Source organism: Triticum dicoccoides, chromosome 5A (assembly GCF_002162155.2).
Source record: "Triticum dicoccoides isolate Atlit2015 ecotype Zavitan chromosome 5A, WEW_v2.0, whole genome shotgun sequence".
Lineage (NCBI taxonomy): Eukaryota > Viridiplantae > Streptophyta > Magnoliopsida > Poales > Poaceae > Triticum > Triticum dicoccoides.
The window spans coordinates 579,121,120-579,137,773 of NC_041388.1; the positions used below are offsets into that span (position 1 = coordinate 579,121,120).

Here is a 16,654-nt window from a genome sequence, read left to right on the forward strand (position 1 = left end):
CGCCAAAACGCCGACAGAGGGACTCCAACCACCCCTCGCCGACCAGATCTGGCACAACCACTTCCAAGACCGCGCCCATGTCCCAAACCCTGATGCAGCCAAGCAACCACACCGCCGGAGGTCACTGCATGCGCCCCACGAGCAAGCGCCGCGCACCGCCGCTGGTCAAGCCCCCGAATCCGCTGTCCAACAAACCCGGAGCTACCGTGAGAAGGCGCCGGCCGCCGCCGGCCGCACAGACTTTACCCGATGGCGTCCTCGGGCAGCGGCTCGGTGAGAGAAGGAGGCAGGAGGAGCGGAAGGGATAACTGTAATATTTTGAGGCAGTAAAGGTATATATAAGTATAAAGGCCTAAGTGGGATTACCTCCCCCAAACGAATTTCTTAAGGGATTAAAGGATCATAGGTGGGCAGGGCTAGAGATGCTCTTATGATCATATTATCACATCAATTTTCTGGCGCACATGCACGTGGTGATTGATGGTGCACCCATCATTTCATCCTATCTTCGTTCTTCCTTTACCTGCTGCTACCATACGAACTCTGTTGCTATCGGGACGTGCCAGGGAAAGCCCGGACAAGAGTCAGGCAGCATTGCATCCGCAACAGCGAATTTCACGCTCCTATTCGCCACGTCGTGTTTCCACTCTCGCCGATCAGGGGCCGGGAGCATGTACATTCCACTTACCTGAGCTGGTCCTCTCCTCCGTTCTCCACCCCACAATCAAGGAGGAGGAACATGTGGGACGCAGTAGCCTAGCCTAGCATCGCTGCACTAGTACGTACGTTACCCTACGTCGACGGGTGCTTGTGGTGCATACGCCACCGCCGTGGTTCATGGCATTGCACGCACGGGCGGTAGACGTGATAACCATCGATCCCCACTGCCTCGCAACTTGCAACTTGCTAAGCTTAGCTTGCTCCATTATGCTGGGGAATTGACGGGTGCATTAGTGACTGTCTAGCTCACCAGCTAGCTAGAGATCTTATCATGTCATATATTGTCCGATCGATTAATTAGTTAGAGCGAATGCACACTTGCACGTACCGATCAAACTTTCAAGTGAACTACTGGTTGAGAAACGAGTGGATGTAATAGCAGTCAAGGGGTGTCTAACTTGCGGACGTGATATATATAAAAAAACAACATCTTTGGCATTTGAAAACTCCATTGTTTGTTTTAGCTGGAGCAAGTACAGTGAGCTTAGTTTTCTAAGCGAATTAGGTGGATCAGAAGCTCTGCGGTCCATGGGATTTGATGGAGTGCCGCCGCACGCATAGAGCGGCACTATTTCCGGTCAAGTCCAGACATCATTAGTCGGGTGACCTGACATCCTAGCCACTAAACGGAAAAACGGTAGGCGAACTACAAAGTATAGTAGAGGTCAGGCGGGCCGGGCCGGGCCCGCAAAAATGATTGAGGAAAAATAATTGTTGGCAAGCTAGAAGCATCTGCGCCAATAACGATCCGGCGAGTGCCAAAGTGCAACAGAGATGGGTAACGGAATCAACAAACAAAGTATATACAAACGAAAATTTTATTTTTCAGAGGTTTGTGGCCAAACCTACTTGGCGAGTGACATAGGCTTAACACGTGTATGGCCGTCGAGGTTATGCCATCCAACTACCGGTCAGCAGGTGGCTGGCCATGCATTTTCTACTTATGTAAATCTTTTAGGATCCAAAAGTCTGGTCTAAACTTTTATACGCAAGCGATCGACGTGCACAGGGCTATTGCGCTGCCATTCTTTTAATTGGCTATAGCCTTTTTTGCGAGATTAAATTGGATATAGTTTTTTGTTATAAAAAAGGAGGGAATACCCAACCTCTACATCATATGATGCACACAAACATTCTATTAAATTGAGAAACAAGCTCAAATCTTCCAAAAAAAATCTAACTAATAAAATAAAATTATTAGTTATGTGCTCTGTATTATATGATTACCTTTTTAGGGAAGCTTCAAATTATACTAACTAATAAAACCATTTCCCTAAAAAAACAAGAGTAATAAAATGATTTAAGAGAAGTGCAAGCCTGTTCTTCTAGCTAGCTAGCTAGCTAGTTGGTGCATGGCCAATTGGAGCGTGAAACGTAAGCACGTAGCGTGCAGCTCTTCCGTCATCTCTTTTCCTCTGGCTCCGAGATTAAGCTGATCAATTTATCGGGTCAGTCAGTCAGTTCAGCTTCAACGAAAAATAAAATAAAAATGGTCAGTTGTAGTTGCAGTTAGCGGGGACATGGAAAATGACTGGCCCTGGAAAGTATAGAAAAGAATTCGCCGACCAAGGCACCTTTTATCCATTAATATAAAGAGGAGCGTCGACCGTCGTTAATCAGTTGTGTTAGTTAGGACAAAAGGGCGCCTGATTAGAGTAGCTAACGTACGCGATCAGCAACAGCAGAGAGAGAGAGAGAGAGAGAGAGAGAGAGAGAGAGATCTTGAGATCATTTTTCTAAATAAATAAAAAAGAAGCTCGTCGTTGAATTGATGTCAAGAAAGCGTCGATCGGAAAAGCGCACGTAGAGACAGGAGACAGAGGGAGGGAGGGAGCGGGAGAAAGCGTGGGCGGCGGCGTCGCTGTTGCCAGTGGCGGCGAGCGCCAATGGAGCATGGGCACCTGCCGTCCGTGGTGCGCATGTAACGTGCGACGTTGACCTCACCTGAGCAGAGCAGAGGAGACGAGAGGAGAACCCATCCGCCGCCGTCACTGCTTGCCGTGCCACTCATGCATGCACAGCGCAGCGCGGACCAACACAAGAAGAAAACGGAAAAAAGATGGAAGAAGAAGAAGAAGAAGAAGAAGAAGAAGAAGAAGAAGAAGACCTACCTGCAAATTGCGAGCACGTTTTGCCTCTGTCTTGGGTGTGCTAGCACGAAACTGTGTGTTTGCTTTGTTCGTTTCCGCGGAGGACAAAATATGTGTTTCACGTCACCGGCCATTGTACAGTTTCCTGTCACGTACCAGCACTATACTGGTCGTTGATTGACCGGAGTAAACAGTCCGTTCAGACGCATGCACATGGTGAAGCAGGAAGAAGATATTTCAGACCCCGGAGGCGGAGGACTCCCAAATCCATGGCCGCCGAGGGAAACCCGGACGAAAAATGTGCCGTCGACACATGCCCCTGATAGCAACCGCGTGCTGCAGTGCAGCGCATCGGCAACACTGACGCGCGAGTCCAAGGCCATCATGCAAAATATAAAACGACAATTAGTTATAATCCGAGCGCGATAAAGTGGTCCAAGGCCGATCCGGATAAAATAGAACGAAATGTTTTCTTTTCTTTTTCTCTTATTTCATTCCGATCCCGACGCGGAATGTACTGTGGCTTGATCCATCCGGCCATGGAAAACGACCGGCGAGACAGGAGCAGCAGATTTAACATGCAGAGCACGGCACGCGCCCGCCCGCCCCGGCGGCGAATGGGCGCGCGGCACGTGCCCCCAGCCCACGCCGTCAGCCGCTGGTCCAAGGCGCCACCTCACCGCCCGGCGGCCAGTCGCGGCGCCACACGCGTCCCGGCAGCTTTTCTCCACGACATACAAATGGGAGGGAAAGCATGTTTCCAAGTGTAGCACTACAACAGTGACGTCGTCGTCGTCGTAGGGCGGGCGGCCGCAGCAACAGAGGCGGACGCGGGCTGCGCTTTGCCGTTTTTGGGCGCTGCTCGACGCCCATCTGTCTGGTAGCAGCGAGGCTCAGGGAAAAGGCCGTGTCGGTTTCAATTTGACCGGGCTCGATCGCGGGAATTTTTTACGGGCGCGCCAATCCCCGCGCGACGCGTGTGCTGTCACGTCCTTCTCAGGGTCGGCATCATGCATGGCAAACGGGCATGCCTTCCTATGTCGGCCTTGCTCAGATTTTAGGTTCGGCCCCTTGAAAATTGTCTATCTGATTGATTAGGAAGCTTCGCCTAATTAGGCGCGTCTAATTGCGGACGCGTCCCGCTCTGTTGTGCAGGAACGTGGTTTGTTGTCGAATGGCGGTCCACACGTATACATGCATTTTCATTTCTTTCCCGACTTGTACACAAAAGATTGGAAATGGAAATTTATATACTTTTTTTTGAAACATGGTAGTACGTACGATTTTCACTATGATTTTATAAGTGGGTTTATATTTTTTTCGCAGGGCCGTGTTGTGTTTAGTAGTACTCCCTCCATTCTTAAATATAAGTTTTGTAGAGATTTCACTACAAACCACATACGAATGTATGTAGATGCATTTTAGAGTGTAGATTCACTAATTTTGCTCCGTATATGGTTCATAGTGGAATCTCTTCAAAGACTTATATTTAGAAACGGATGGAGTATTGATAGAATGCTTTGGATCGGGACGGTTAGATCAATCCGGTAACCTACCTTCTGCCTTCCCTTGCGAGCTTGAACAAGCAGCCATGGTGATGTTGTGGCGGCTGTGATGGCAGCGAGATGGCGGCGGTGGTGTGCTTCCCGTGAGCACCGCGCTAAACCTAGATCGGTAGGGTGTGTCGGTGGGGGTTGTGGCAGCGATTGACCTCGTGAAACATGCCTCGGCCCCCACCTCTGTTTATATAGTGCGGGTCACAGGGGCCCACCAACCATGGTTTGGTTGGGAGCCCCCGACCAGGGCGCGAGTCAGGGGCCCGTTCGACCCGTTGGGTTCGAACGGGAGAGAGATCAACCTAACATTCTCCCCCTTGATCTCAACTTTACTTTTAACTTTATATTTTCTAGTTTATTTGTTTCATTACATATTGGTACATAGAGCATGTTTCATCGTCACAGCTTAATTGCCGATAGAATCATACAGCTACAACATACGTTATGTTCAGAAGCAAATTCTGTTCCTTTTGGGCCTATCCAGAAATCATAAGGCTTTCCCTTAAGCCCATGCCGGCTAAGTGTTCCTTGAACATATTGGGTGGTAAGCCTTTCGTTAGCGGATCCGCAAGCATATCCTTTGTCCTTATATGCTCGAGACTTATAGTTTGATCCTAGATTTTATCTTTCACAACATAATACCTTATTTCTATTGTTTTGGCAGCATTACTCGACTTGTTGTTGTGAGCGTAAAATACTGCGGGTTGGTTGTCGCAGTACATCTTTAGTGGTTTGTGAATACAATCTGCCACTTTCAAGTCGGGTACAAATTTCTTTAGCCATATCGCGTGCCCCGTGGCTTCGAAGCATGCTATGAATTCTGCATACATCGTGGATGATGCAACTATCGACTGTTTGGAGCTTTTCCACGAAATAGCTCCCCCAACGAGAGTAAAGACGTATCCTGACGTGGATTTTCTATCATCTCTGTCCCCCGCAAAATCTGCGTCTGAATACCCTTTTATCTCTAGGGAATCACTTCTCCTGTATATTAGCATGTAGTCCTTCGTGCCTTGTGCATAACGCAATGCTTTCTTTACCATCTTCCAGTGCTCCATGCCTGGATTCTCTTGATATCTACCAAGTATCCCGGTGATAAAAGCTAAGTCAGGGCGAGTGCATATTTATGCATACTGTAAGCTGCCAACTGCCGAAGCATATGGTACTGCTTTCATTTGATCGATCTCGTACTGGTTCTTGGGACATTGGAATTTCCCAAAACTATCGCCCTTGACTATAGGAGCAGGTGTGGCTTTACTCGCATGCATATTATACTTTTTAAGAACCTTTTCTAAATATGCGTTCTGCGATAGTCCTAAGACTCCATTGTTCCTATCTCGGTGAATTTCTATGCCCAAAACATATGATGCTTCACCAAGATCTGTTATATAAAAAATTTGAGAATAAGTATTTCTTTGTTTCTTGTAGTAGACTAACATCACTGCTAGCAAGCAGGATATCATCCACATACAAGATTAGGAAAATATATTTCCCATTTTTAAACTTTGCATAAATGCAATTATCCTCAATATTCTCTTTAAATCCAAAACTTTTAATCGTTTGATTAAAATTTAGATACCACTGCCGAGAGGCTTGTCTTAATCCATAAATGGATTTCTTCAGGCGGCATCCCATATTTTCCTGACCTTCCATGATAAAACCCTTAGGTTGTTTCATGTAGACATTTTCTTTTAAAACACCATTCAGAAATGCTGTCTTAACATCCATTTGATGTAACTCTAAATCAAAATGAGCAACTAATGCCATTATGATTCCGAAGGAATCCTTACATGAGACGGAGAAAAAGTCTCATTGTAATCTATTCCTTCTCTTTGTGTAAATCCTTTTGCCACGAGTCTTGCTTTGTACTTTTCTATATTCCCTTTAGAGTCATACATAATTTTGTAGACCCATTTACAGCCTACTGTTTTGGCTCCTTTAGGAATTTCCTCTAAGTCCCAAACATCTTTGGAACTCATCGATTTCATCTCGTCTTCCATTGCCTTCATCCACTTCGATGAATGAGGGCTTCTCATGGCTTCTTCATATGAGGTGGGATCTTTTTCCATATGAACCATTTCCGTGTTATAAACTTTAAAGTCAGTAGAAATAGCTGACTTTCTTGGTCTTGTAGACCTTCTAAGGGCCTCAGTCTCTGGCACATTCTATGCCTCAACTTCTGGCACTTCTTCTAAAATTTGCTGTTGCACCTCCCTTTCATGCTCAACAATGGGTTCAGTCGACTCTTGACAGACAGGTTCCGGGTCTACTCCCATAGTTTTCATGGGTGAAGTTGCAACTGGTAGTGAGAAAAATGGCTCTTGAGTCATCGCATTAGGTGCATGCACCCTCTTCTCCTCAAGATCAATTTTCCGAGCTACCAAGCTCCCCCTCATTATTTCGTCCTCTAAGAAGACTGCATGTCTCGTTTCTACAAACTTTGTATATCTGTCTGGGCAGTAGAAACGAAAACCTTTTGATCTGTCTGGATAGCCAATGAGGTGGCAACTTACTGTTTGGGGATCTAACTTTGCAATGTTTGGATTGAACATTTTGGCCTCAGCAGGGCACCCCCACACCCTGAAGTGTTGTAGGGAGGGCACCCTTCCTGTCCATAACTCGTATGGTGTTTTGGGCACCGACTTGCTTGGTACTCTATTGAGAATGTGAATGGCGGTTTTAAGCGCCTCCATCCATAATCTCAATGGCAAGTTGGAATAACTCATCATGATGTGCACCATATCCATAAGTGTACGGTAGCACCTTTCAACTACTCCATTCTTTTCTCCCAGAGTGGGATACATTAAAAGCACATGAGTTATCATATCTTTCTCTTGCTATAATTTCTCCCGCCATATGGGATTGTTGACATAATATTATGTCAGCTTTACCCCGTTACGCACGTATTTTCCCAAACTTTTCCCTCCATGCAAGTTTTATCATAATCATCTTTTCCCGCCATGCGGGTAATTCCCTATAAGGGGACATTAATGCCATAATTGGCTCTTTTGACTGAATATTCAATCATCAAATTTAGGAATAAATCCGAATGCTCTTTGACACACATGCTTGATCCGACGTTGGTCAAATTAAACACGCATGTTGCTTGTTTCATCTCAAATCATGTTGACTAAAAAATCTTCTTCATAGAGAGTACATGAAAGACATTCATCAACCAAGACTCTCAATGATATATCTCTTTTCTTTTGATGCCATTCTTTAGAGAGAACATACTCCCTCACGTTATGACATCTTTCGGGTCACAAGTACCCAGCCATTCGCTTTCACGAATGAAAGCGTGGAAAACTTTTAGTCTGAGAAAACATAGCCAATAATCAACAATAATGGGCATAAAAATAACCCTATGTTGATCTGGTTAAAAGAAATGCACATTAAACTTTTGAAACTTTCTTTTATATTATAAATCACTGTTGTGGCAGAATTAGAATAACACATCATCCTTCTACATTAATTCCATATCACCGTTGGGCGGAAATGGAAAGAATGCGTATAACTTATAAACAATGTGATGATAGTATTTCTATTAAACAACTTTGCTAAGAATTAATCATCATCATCAACTTTATTGCAGCGGGAACAAGGAATATACATTTCTCTAGTTCAAGAGCATTTCTTGATCTTTATCCGTTCTCTAAAAATTGATCACTTTGATACAAAATTTATCAAAGATTTAAACTTTGAACATAAGACTCACAGAATTATAGCATTGTTATCATCAACGTTGGTCAGAAAATAACAATACCATATTTTAACTTTAAACAAATATCTTTCTTTTGTCATAGCAAAAACTATCTGCATCTTATTTCACCCATAGGGGAAAAACATTGCTAAGAACATTTCTTTCAATTAAAATTTTCCGTTGGTTCCAATTTAATTGGATGATAAAACTTTTACTTTGCAACAGAAGCTTTACAATATTCTATTCAAAAACAATTCTCTACTCTTTTACTCTCTAAGAAATTTTAACCGCTTGGTTCAAAAATGCATTAGAGAAGCAACAATTTAATCTTTTACTTTAGTTCTATTAACTTTTAAAAGAGCACTTTTATTTTCAATAATAAAACATGATCATGTTATTAACAACGTTGGTCGTAAAAATAACATAATCATTTCATTTCAATAATTACTTTAATATGCTCTTTAAATATAATTCTATCTAAACTTTTATTTTCTTTGTAAAAGAGCACTATTAATTATTTACGCAACGGAAAAACTTGAATAAAAAATTCATGAACTTTTTAATCTTTACAGTAACTTTTCTTTGACCAAAAAAAAAATTCATGAACTTAATTATTTTCTTTGTAAAATTCATGAACATTTCTTTTTCTGAAAATTTTCTATTTTAATTTTCAGAAACTTTTCTGTGTACTTTTCGGTTCTCTAAACAAAATTTCGTTGGATGATTTTGAATAGGAAAACTATTTGAAAAACTGCCCAAAAACTGGACTAAAACTATTAAAACAAAATTAGACGTCAGCTCTAGCCGGCCTCGGCCTGGCGCGGGAGGCCCGCAGCGGCCCACGGCCTGCTCCCCCGCGCGCTCGCGCGAGCCTAGTCTGGCGTCGGCCTGGGCCGCTGGCCTTGGCCCAGCGCAGCCTCCTCTTTTGGCCCAAAAGGCCCGCGGCCGCCCGCCTGCTCTCTCCTGGCCGTCGGATGAGATTCGACGGTCCAGCGCGCCTGTAGCCCGAGCAAAAACGGTGCCCAGCGCCTGCGGGGGAAAACCTAATCCATTCTCCCCCCCCTCCCCCGCGCCGCTCTTCTCTCGCTCTGAGCCGTGGCGCTCGACGACGGCCGGCCGGTCACCGCGCCGCGCCGGTCGCCGGCGACGGCGGCGAAAAGCCACTGCGCGCCACTGCGCCGCGCTTCGCCTTCCTTCCTTTCCTGCGGCAGAGAGACAGGGTCGGACTTGCGCCCTCCTCTTCTCACCTTCGAGCCCGCCTATGTTTCTCTTTGTGATGCAGCGGGGTTGGGGCTCCGCCAGCCGTCGGCGGCGACGGCGCGCCACCGCGTCGCGCGAGCATCCTTTCCCCTTCCCTTCTTTTCTTTCTCCTGCCACCTATAGCTCCAACACGAGAGAGAAAGGCACGCGGCTGCGCCCCCTCTCACCCCCCTGTTTTCTGTGGTCGTCGGCGTCGGAGCAACCGGTGGTTTTGTCGTTGCCATTCCCTTCGCCGGCTGCGCGTTCCCCTCTGTGGTGAGCGCGCCGCCGTTGAACGGATCGGCCGCGGTGCACTTTGCCCCTTTCAGGGGTTGGTTCTTCGTCCCTGCACCTCAGCTTGCCGATGCGTGTGGGGATCGAGAGGAACAGACACGGCCATGACGGCGGCGCACTTTGCCGGCGAGGCCCGAGGCCATACTCCGGTCAACTTTTGGGTTTTTTTTGTTTGCTTTTCTCTGCCCTGCTATGGATCTTTGGGGGAAGGATGATACTTTTGCTTTGAATTCTTTCTATCGAAAAGGTCTAACCCGATCTGGCTCTGATACCATTGATAGAATGCTTTGGATCGGGATGGTTAGATCAATCCGGTAACCTACCTTCTGCCTTCCCTGGCGAGCTTGAACCAGCAGCCATGATGATGTTGTGGCGGCTGTGATGGCAGCGAGATGGCGGCGGTGGTGTGCTTCCCGTGAGCACCGCGCTAACCCTAGATCGGTAGGGTGTGTCGGTGGGGGTTGTGGCAACGATTGACCTCGTGAAACATGCCTCGGACCCCACCTCTGTTTATATAGCGCGGATCACAGGGGCCCATCAACCATGGTTTGGTTGGGCGCCCCTGATCAAGGCGCGAGTCAGGGGCCCGTTCGACCCGTTGGGTTCGAACGGGAGAGAGATCAACCTAACAAGTATATCACAACTCCACCGCTGACCCTCAAATCGAACACCGTATCCGTCCGCGAACCTATGGGGGTCAGTCTCCGGACAATGATGCGATAGCACGCCATCTAACCATGCCTACATACATATCAAATCGGATTTTAACAAATCGCAAGAGATTACATGCAAGCTGGATGATTTTCATCTAAACTGAAGCACATTCAATTTACATTTTCGACATATTTCATTGAAAAAGCGATCGAACCTAAGTCTACTCTAAATCTATGACGGCGGCCGTCTTCCAAGTCCTTGTTACCATCCAGTGTTGGCCGTGCCCATGTCCAGTGCAGATGAGACCCACGAAGTGAAGGTCCGATCGCTAGCGAGGAAGAATAGGGCACAGATCGGCCCACTTGGGACTCGGGGCCCCACCGCCTCCCACGCACTACTCCTCGTCGGAGTCCGTTGCTTGTTCACCGCCTCCCATGCACTATTTATGTATATGCATGCAACCATGTCCCCCATTTCACACCGTGAGATTGTCCAGTCACATGCTTACGATTGGTCGGAATGAAGAGAGAGAAAAAAGAAAGAATGAAGAAAGAGAAAAATGGTCCGAGGTGGGCAGCGTCCTACAGGGTAGGCTGACTAGGCATGTCCGTGAGCCCTCATATCCTCCCTAGATATGGGTTGGATATGAGGGGGGGATTACAGGGAGGGGGCTGGAGATGAGGATTTGCGAATAGTTTGGGCATATGGGGACAAAGTGGGGGAGGGGGCAGGGGTAGGGGTGGATTAGCGAGCTGCTCGACTCGTTAAGCTTAACGAGCAGAAAACCTTGCTAGGCTCTGTTCATTAGAAGCTCGATAAGCTCGTGAGCGCTTACGGGCTCTCGTTAACATACTACGATGTGTTCCCTTCTACGAGATGAGAGTGCATGTGTGGTTTTGACAAAAGAAGATGGTGACTACATGAGTATGTGCACTAGTGTTCTACCTCCTATGGTCTAGGTTGGGTCGATTAGATGTGAGACATGCTACAAAAATGTTGTGACGAAGACGAAAATATGTATTGTGATGTACTAACGAGCTTAATGTGCTGCTCTTGAAACTTGTTAGTTTTTTCGTTGAACTCGTTAAGCTTAATGAGCTGAAATTGTTAATCGGCTCTGATCATTATGAAGCGAGCTTCGAGCCTAACAAGCCGAACACAGGCCTCATCCTGAATGGACTCCAGGATGGCCTCCACACAGGCCTCGTCCTAGATGGACTCTAGGATGGCCAGCTGCTCCGCCATCTCAGCCGCTTGTGCAACCGTGAACTCCGCCTCCGCATCCTCCATGTTGAAGCTCGGAGCTGGCGCCATCTCCGGCTGCTCCTCTTCCTCCCTCCCTCCTCTGGCTCCTCCTTCTCCTCCTCCTCTGGCGAGTCCGGAGGCAGGCCGGCAGCGATGCGGGTGGCGCGCCTCGCCCGGATCTCTTGCTTAATCTGGAACCGGCGCTCTGGCGTGAGCATAGCATGCATGGTCTTCTTTTGCCGAATCATGACGAAACCGAAGGGCGTGGGAAGAGCGGCGAAGCGGGAGAGAGGAGGATGGGCTCAGGCTGACGGCGCAAAGAGGGATGAGGTGAATGTGGCTAGGGTTAGGGGGCGCCGACCGGCTTAAAAAGCTTGATTTGGCCTCAGCGGCGAGCCAGAGCGGTGCCACGCGGCGTTCACGAGCCCTGCTGGAGGAAACGGCTGTCGGACCGCTATGTTGGTGTAGCAAATGCTGATTGGTTATTTTTATAAACTTGAGCAGATTCAACATGGTTATTAAAGAAAAAAAAACACGTGAGGATATATTTTGATGGAAGATCGGAGAACATGACATACTTGCATGTGGTTATATGCCTATCTAAAAAAATAAAAATATCGCGGGAGGTACTCCACTGGAGCGTCGGCCCGAGAGTGATCCACGCCGCCGTGCACGCTGTTGTTTTCCACCACGCCGACCGCGTCGTCCACCAACCATTCTCCGACAGAGCATGCACGCTTAACCACCTTGCAAAGCGAAGTCCGCGTACTCTACACTCTGTTGTACACTACTGTACAGAGCTGAGCAAGCCCCACGAAAGTGAAGCCATCACGTATGCATGCTTCGAATCGAAAGAAAAATGAAACAAAAACCAACTTATCATTTTCGTACTAGCTACAGTTCGCGCTCACTTGGGCACTGGTCGCTGCTAGTACTCGTTAGTCAAAGACACTGTCGAGCCCGCGCGGCCCACCGTGCGGCAGTGGAAACAGAACCACCGGGCGGTCGGGGTGCACCGACCAAATCACCGTTGGCCGGCTCACTCACTCACTCACTCACCAGTGGATGCCAGTGTGAAAGCAAGATAAGGTCATGTGAAACGTGCAGTGCGAGTACTAGGAAGTAGAGAGGCCGGCCGGCAGCGAGCCGCCCAGCCGTGGCCGTGCCAAATGGGGCGCATGTGGGGTGTCAAGAGGGGCGGGGGGCATGGCATGGCCGCGGCGTGGGATGGGTGGCCGCTCTGCCGCTGCGGCTGCGTGCGTCCATCTCGGCTCCGGGCCACGGGTGACCACCTCCTCCGGGCACGCAGCAGAAGCGAACAAGCGCCCGACGGCGTACGTGGCGCGTTCACGCGCCCGTAGGGGCATGGGGGGCCATGCCGGGGACCATGTGGGCGCGCGCGGGCGGCACCTGAGCCCACCACCCCGCGCTTGTCCCCTCCCCGCCGCTCCGCCGTCCCTTGATACTTGGAACCACCGTGCCGTGCCGGGGTTAATTAAGCCACGATTATATTTGTTATACGATCTAAGTAAAACGTGTCTCTGTTCGGCATACGGATGCTGGGCGATCCCCCTGGCATAGCCTCCGTTACACCGGGGAAATGATGCTCCGGTCGAGACAATTCAGCCGACCAGGCGCAATTGACGAGCGTGGTGCCGCCAAAGGGGCAGCAAATTAGGGCCTCCGCGGTCTGATTTGCCCAACTGTCCCCGGACGGACGATACACAAGGCCACACCGCGCGCCCTTGTCGCAGATGCTGAGCCTCGCTGTACGCTGCAGGCGCGATCGTCGACGGCGGATGGTCGGGGTACCCTGCGTGCTACATCAACGGGGATACTGTTTAATTATGCTGCTAATGGTGCTGCTACCGGAGCTGAGGGAAAAATATCTGCTGATGGCACCGCGCTGTCCTCCAAGCAAGCAAAGGAAGGGATAGGGCACATGGAAGAGTCCAAGGTGCAAGTACCAAGGGCAGAGAAAACAAGAGCCTCCGAATTGGCGCGAGGGAGAGAAACTCGATCGTTAGTCGGTACTCGCCCCCTACTGTTACCTGTCGACACATGTTATATGGATTAAAAAAGGGAAGAAAAGCCAGCAAGAAGACGCAGCGGCAGCAGCAAAGTGGACGCTCGGGGCACGTCCCAGTCAGCTCGTCCCCGCTGCCGCCCCCCGCAGCGCACCACGTGGGCGCCCCCCCACTCCCCCCAGTGTGTGCCCGTTCAAACCGTCCACCACACTCCCGTCGATCCATCTCTTTTACCAACGCGTATCGGCCTCCCCTGCCCTGCCCGCCCGCTCAAACTCTATATATACGCTCGCCCTCCGACCTCCAGACATCAACCATCCACCGGTCCATCCAGACCTCCTCACTCCCGCACCGCACGCTCTCCCTCTCTCTCTCTCTCTCGCAACAAAACCCACGCCAATTCCGCCCAAACCCCACCGGAGTCTCGCCGCCGCCGCAGATGCAGACACTCACAGCCTCCACCTCGGTCTCCTCCATACAGCGGCACACGCCGCGCCGCACGGGCCGGTCCGGCTCGCTCAGCTTCTCCGCCCGCGCCGTCAGCTCCCCGCCGCGCGCGCCGGCCCCGTCCCGGTTCGTGCGCGGCGCCGACGCCGCGCCGGCCAAGCCCCTCATTGCCGTCCCCAAGGCGCCCGCCGTGGAGAGGCAGGAGAAGAAGCTCAACTTCTTCCAGCGCGCCGCGGCCACGGCGCTCGACGCCTTCGAGGAGGGCTTCGTGGCCAACGTGCTGGAGCGCCCCCACGGCCTCTCCAGGACGGTCGACCCCGCGGTGCAGATCGCCGGCAACTTCGCGCCCGTCGGGGAGACCCCGCCCGTGCAGGCTCTGCCGGTCACCGGCCGCATCCCCCCTTTCATCAACGGTGTGTACGCCCGGAACGGCGCCAACCCGCACTTCGACCCCGTCGCCGGGCACCACCTGTTCGACGGCGACGGCATGGTGCACGCCCTGCGGATCCGCAACGGCGTCGCCGAGACCTACGCCTCCCGCTTCACCAAGACGGAGCGCCTGCAGCAGGAGCGCGCGCTCGGCCGCCCCATGTTCCCCAAGGCCATCGGCGAGCTCCACGGCCACTCCGGGATCGCGCGCCTTGCTCTGTTCTACGCCCGCGCGGCCTGCGGCCTCATCGACCCCTCGCGCGGCACCGGCGTGGCCAACGCCGGCCTTGTCTACTTCAACGGCCACCTCCTCGCCATGTCCGAGGACGACATCCCGTACCACGTCCGCGTCACCGACGACGGCGATCTCCAGACCGTCGGCCGCTACGACTTCGACGGGCAGCTCGAGTGCCCCATGATCGCGCACCCCAAACTCGACCCCGCCACCGGGGAGCTCCACGCGCTCAGCTACGACGTCATCAAGAAGCCCTACCTCAAGTACTTCTACTTCAAGGCCGACGGCACCAAGTCGGCCGACGTCGAGATCCCGCTGGACCAGCCCACCATGATCCACGACTTCGCCATCACCGAGAATTATGTCGTCGTGCCTGACCATCAGGTGGTGTTCAAGCTGCAAGAGATGCTGCGCGGCGGCTCGCCCGTGGTGCTCGACAAGGAGAAGACGTCCCGCTTCGGCGTGCTGCCAAAGTGCGCGGCGGACGCGTCGGAGATGGTGTGGGTGGACGTGCCGGACTGCTTCTGCTTCCACCTCTGGAACGCGTGGGAGGAGGAGGAGAGCGACGAGGTGGTGGTGATCGGCTCCTGCATGACCCCCGCCGACTCCATCTTCAACGAGTCGGACGAGTGCCTGGAGAGCGTGCTGACGGAGATCCGCCTCAACACCCGCACCGGCGAGTCCACGCGGCGCCCCATCCTGGCGCTGTCGGAGCAGGTGAACCTGGAGGTCGGCATGGTGAACTCCAACCTCCTGGGCCGCAAGACGCGGTACGCCTACCTGGCCGTGGCCGAGCCGTGGCCCAAGGTGTCCGGGTTCGCCAAGGTGGACCTCGCCACGGGGGAGCTCACCAAGTTCGAGTACGGCGAGGGCCGGTTCGGCGGCGAGCCCTGCTTCGTGCCCATGGACCCGGCCGCGTCCCGCGGCGAGGACGACGGGTACATTCTCACCTTCGTTCACGACGAGGCCGCCGGCACCTCGGAGCTCCTTGTGGTCAATGCCGCCGACATGCGGCTGGAGGCGACGATCCAGCTGCCGTCCCGGGTGCCGTACGGCTTCCACGGCACCTTCGTCACCGGCAAGGAGCTCGAATCTCAGGCCTGAGCCGATCGAGCCCCCGCCGCGCTTGCCGCCTCCACGTTTCCCGGAGGACGGCAAGAAGCAGAGGAGGAGATGGAAAGAGGAAGTCGCCAGAGGGAGCCTCGCCTTAGGCATAGGAGATCCCCGGAATCTTCCCTTCCATTCCCCCCTGCGCCTGCAGTTAGCTCACACTAGTACGTAGTTGGTCTCTGTTCATATTCAGTTAGCTCACACTTGCTTCAGTCCACACCAGTGTAATTAAGTAGCGCTTGTAGTAAAACCTAGCTGCCACTCATGGTGGCACAGGGGAGTGAGGATTAGAGATAGAGAGAGGAAGAGGGGTCCAGCTCGTAGCTGCTCTGCCGGTGCTTGCTTCTACAGAGCGACCGTAGCTCAGCTGGTGCCCGCTGCTACTTACTGTACAATATATTGTTCTTCATTTTATCACACCACACGGGTTGGTATATGTACAAATATGCTCCGGTTGTTGTCACACACTGTTCAGTGTCGACCGCTGTTGCCTATGCTATGCTTGCCACCACCCGGTTGCTGCTGGTGTTGTTGGCTTATGTCATGCCTCGTGTGTGTACATTTGTTGATATTATGATAATAATGTGGTGATTGTGCTGACTACAGTCTCTTGTCATGTGTTCGCTTAGTATTACTTACTTTCTAGTATGAATCTCTGCTTGTGTGTTTCTTTTGGGGTGCGGTGCAGTGAATAGCAAATATGTAAAACTGAACCTTGCTCGTCTCTCTGCTCTGTCAGTAAAAGATCAAAATCAGATAGATTGATCCATTGCTGCGAGTTACAGTAGTCCAATGTGGAAGAACCGATGTTTTTCTTTGCTTCTAGGCGTTTTGGGTTGAAATGGGGGCTTGTCGTTTGTATTTTTTTCCCACGGCCACCGCCCGTCGTCCATCGTCAGAGGTGAGAG

At 51.0% G+C, this 16,654-nt stretch overlaps 1 protein-coding gene across 1 annotated transcript; it reads left to right on the top strand.

The window, feature by feature from the left end:
* Positions 1-13,852: 13,852 nt before the first annotated feature.
* Positions 13,853-16,345, top strand: LOC119303012 (9-cis-epoxycarotenoid dioxygenase NCED3, chloroplastic-like). Its single transcript, XM_037580089.1, has one exon. The coding sequence runs from the start codon at positions 13,965-13,967 to the stop codon at positions 15,738-15,740; it is 1,776 nt and encodes a 591-aa protein (XP_037435986.1). The 5' UTR covers positions 13,853-13,964; the 3' UTR covers positions 15,741-16,345.
* Positions 16,346-16,654: the final 309 nt, after the last annotated feature.

Excerpts from the sequence above, each read along its gene's own strand:
- LOC119303012 (XM_037580089.1), top strand. The coding sequence starts at position 13,965 with ATGCAGACACTCACAGCCTCCACCTCGGTCTCCTCCATACAGCGGCAC.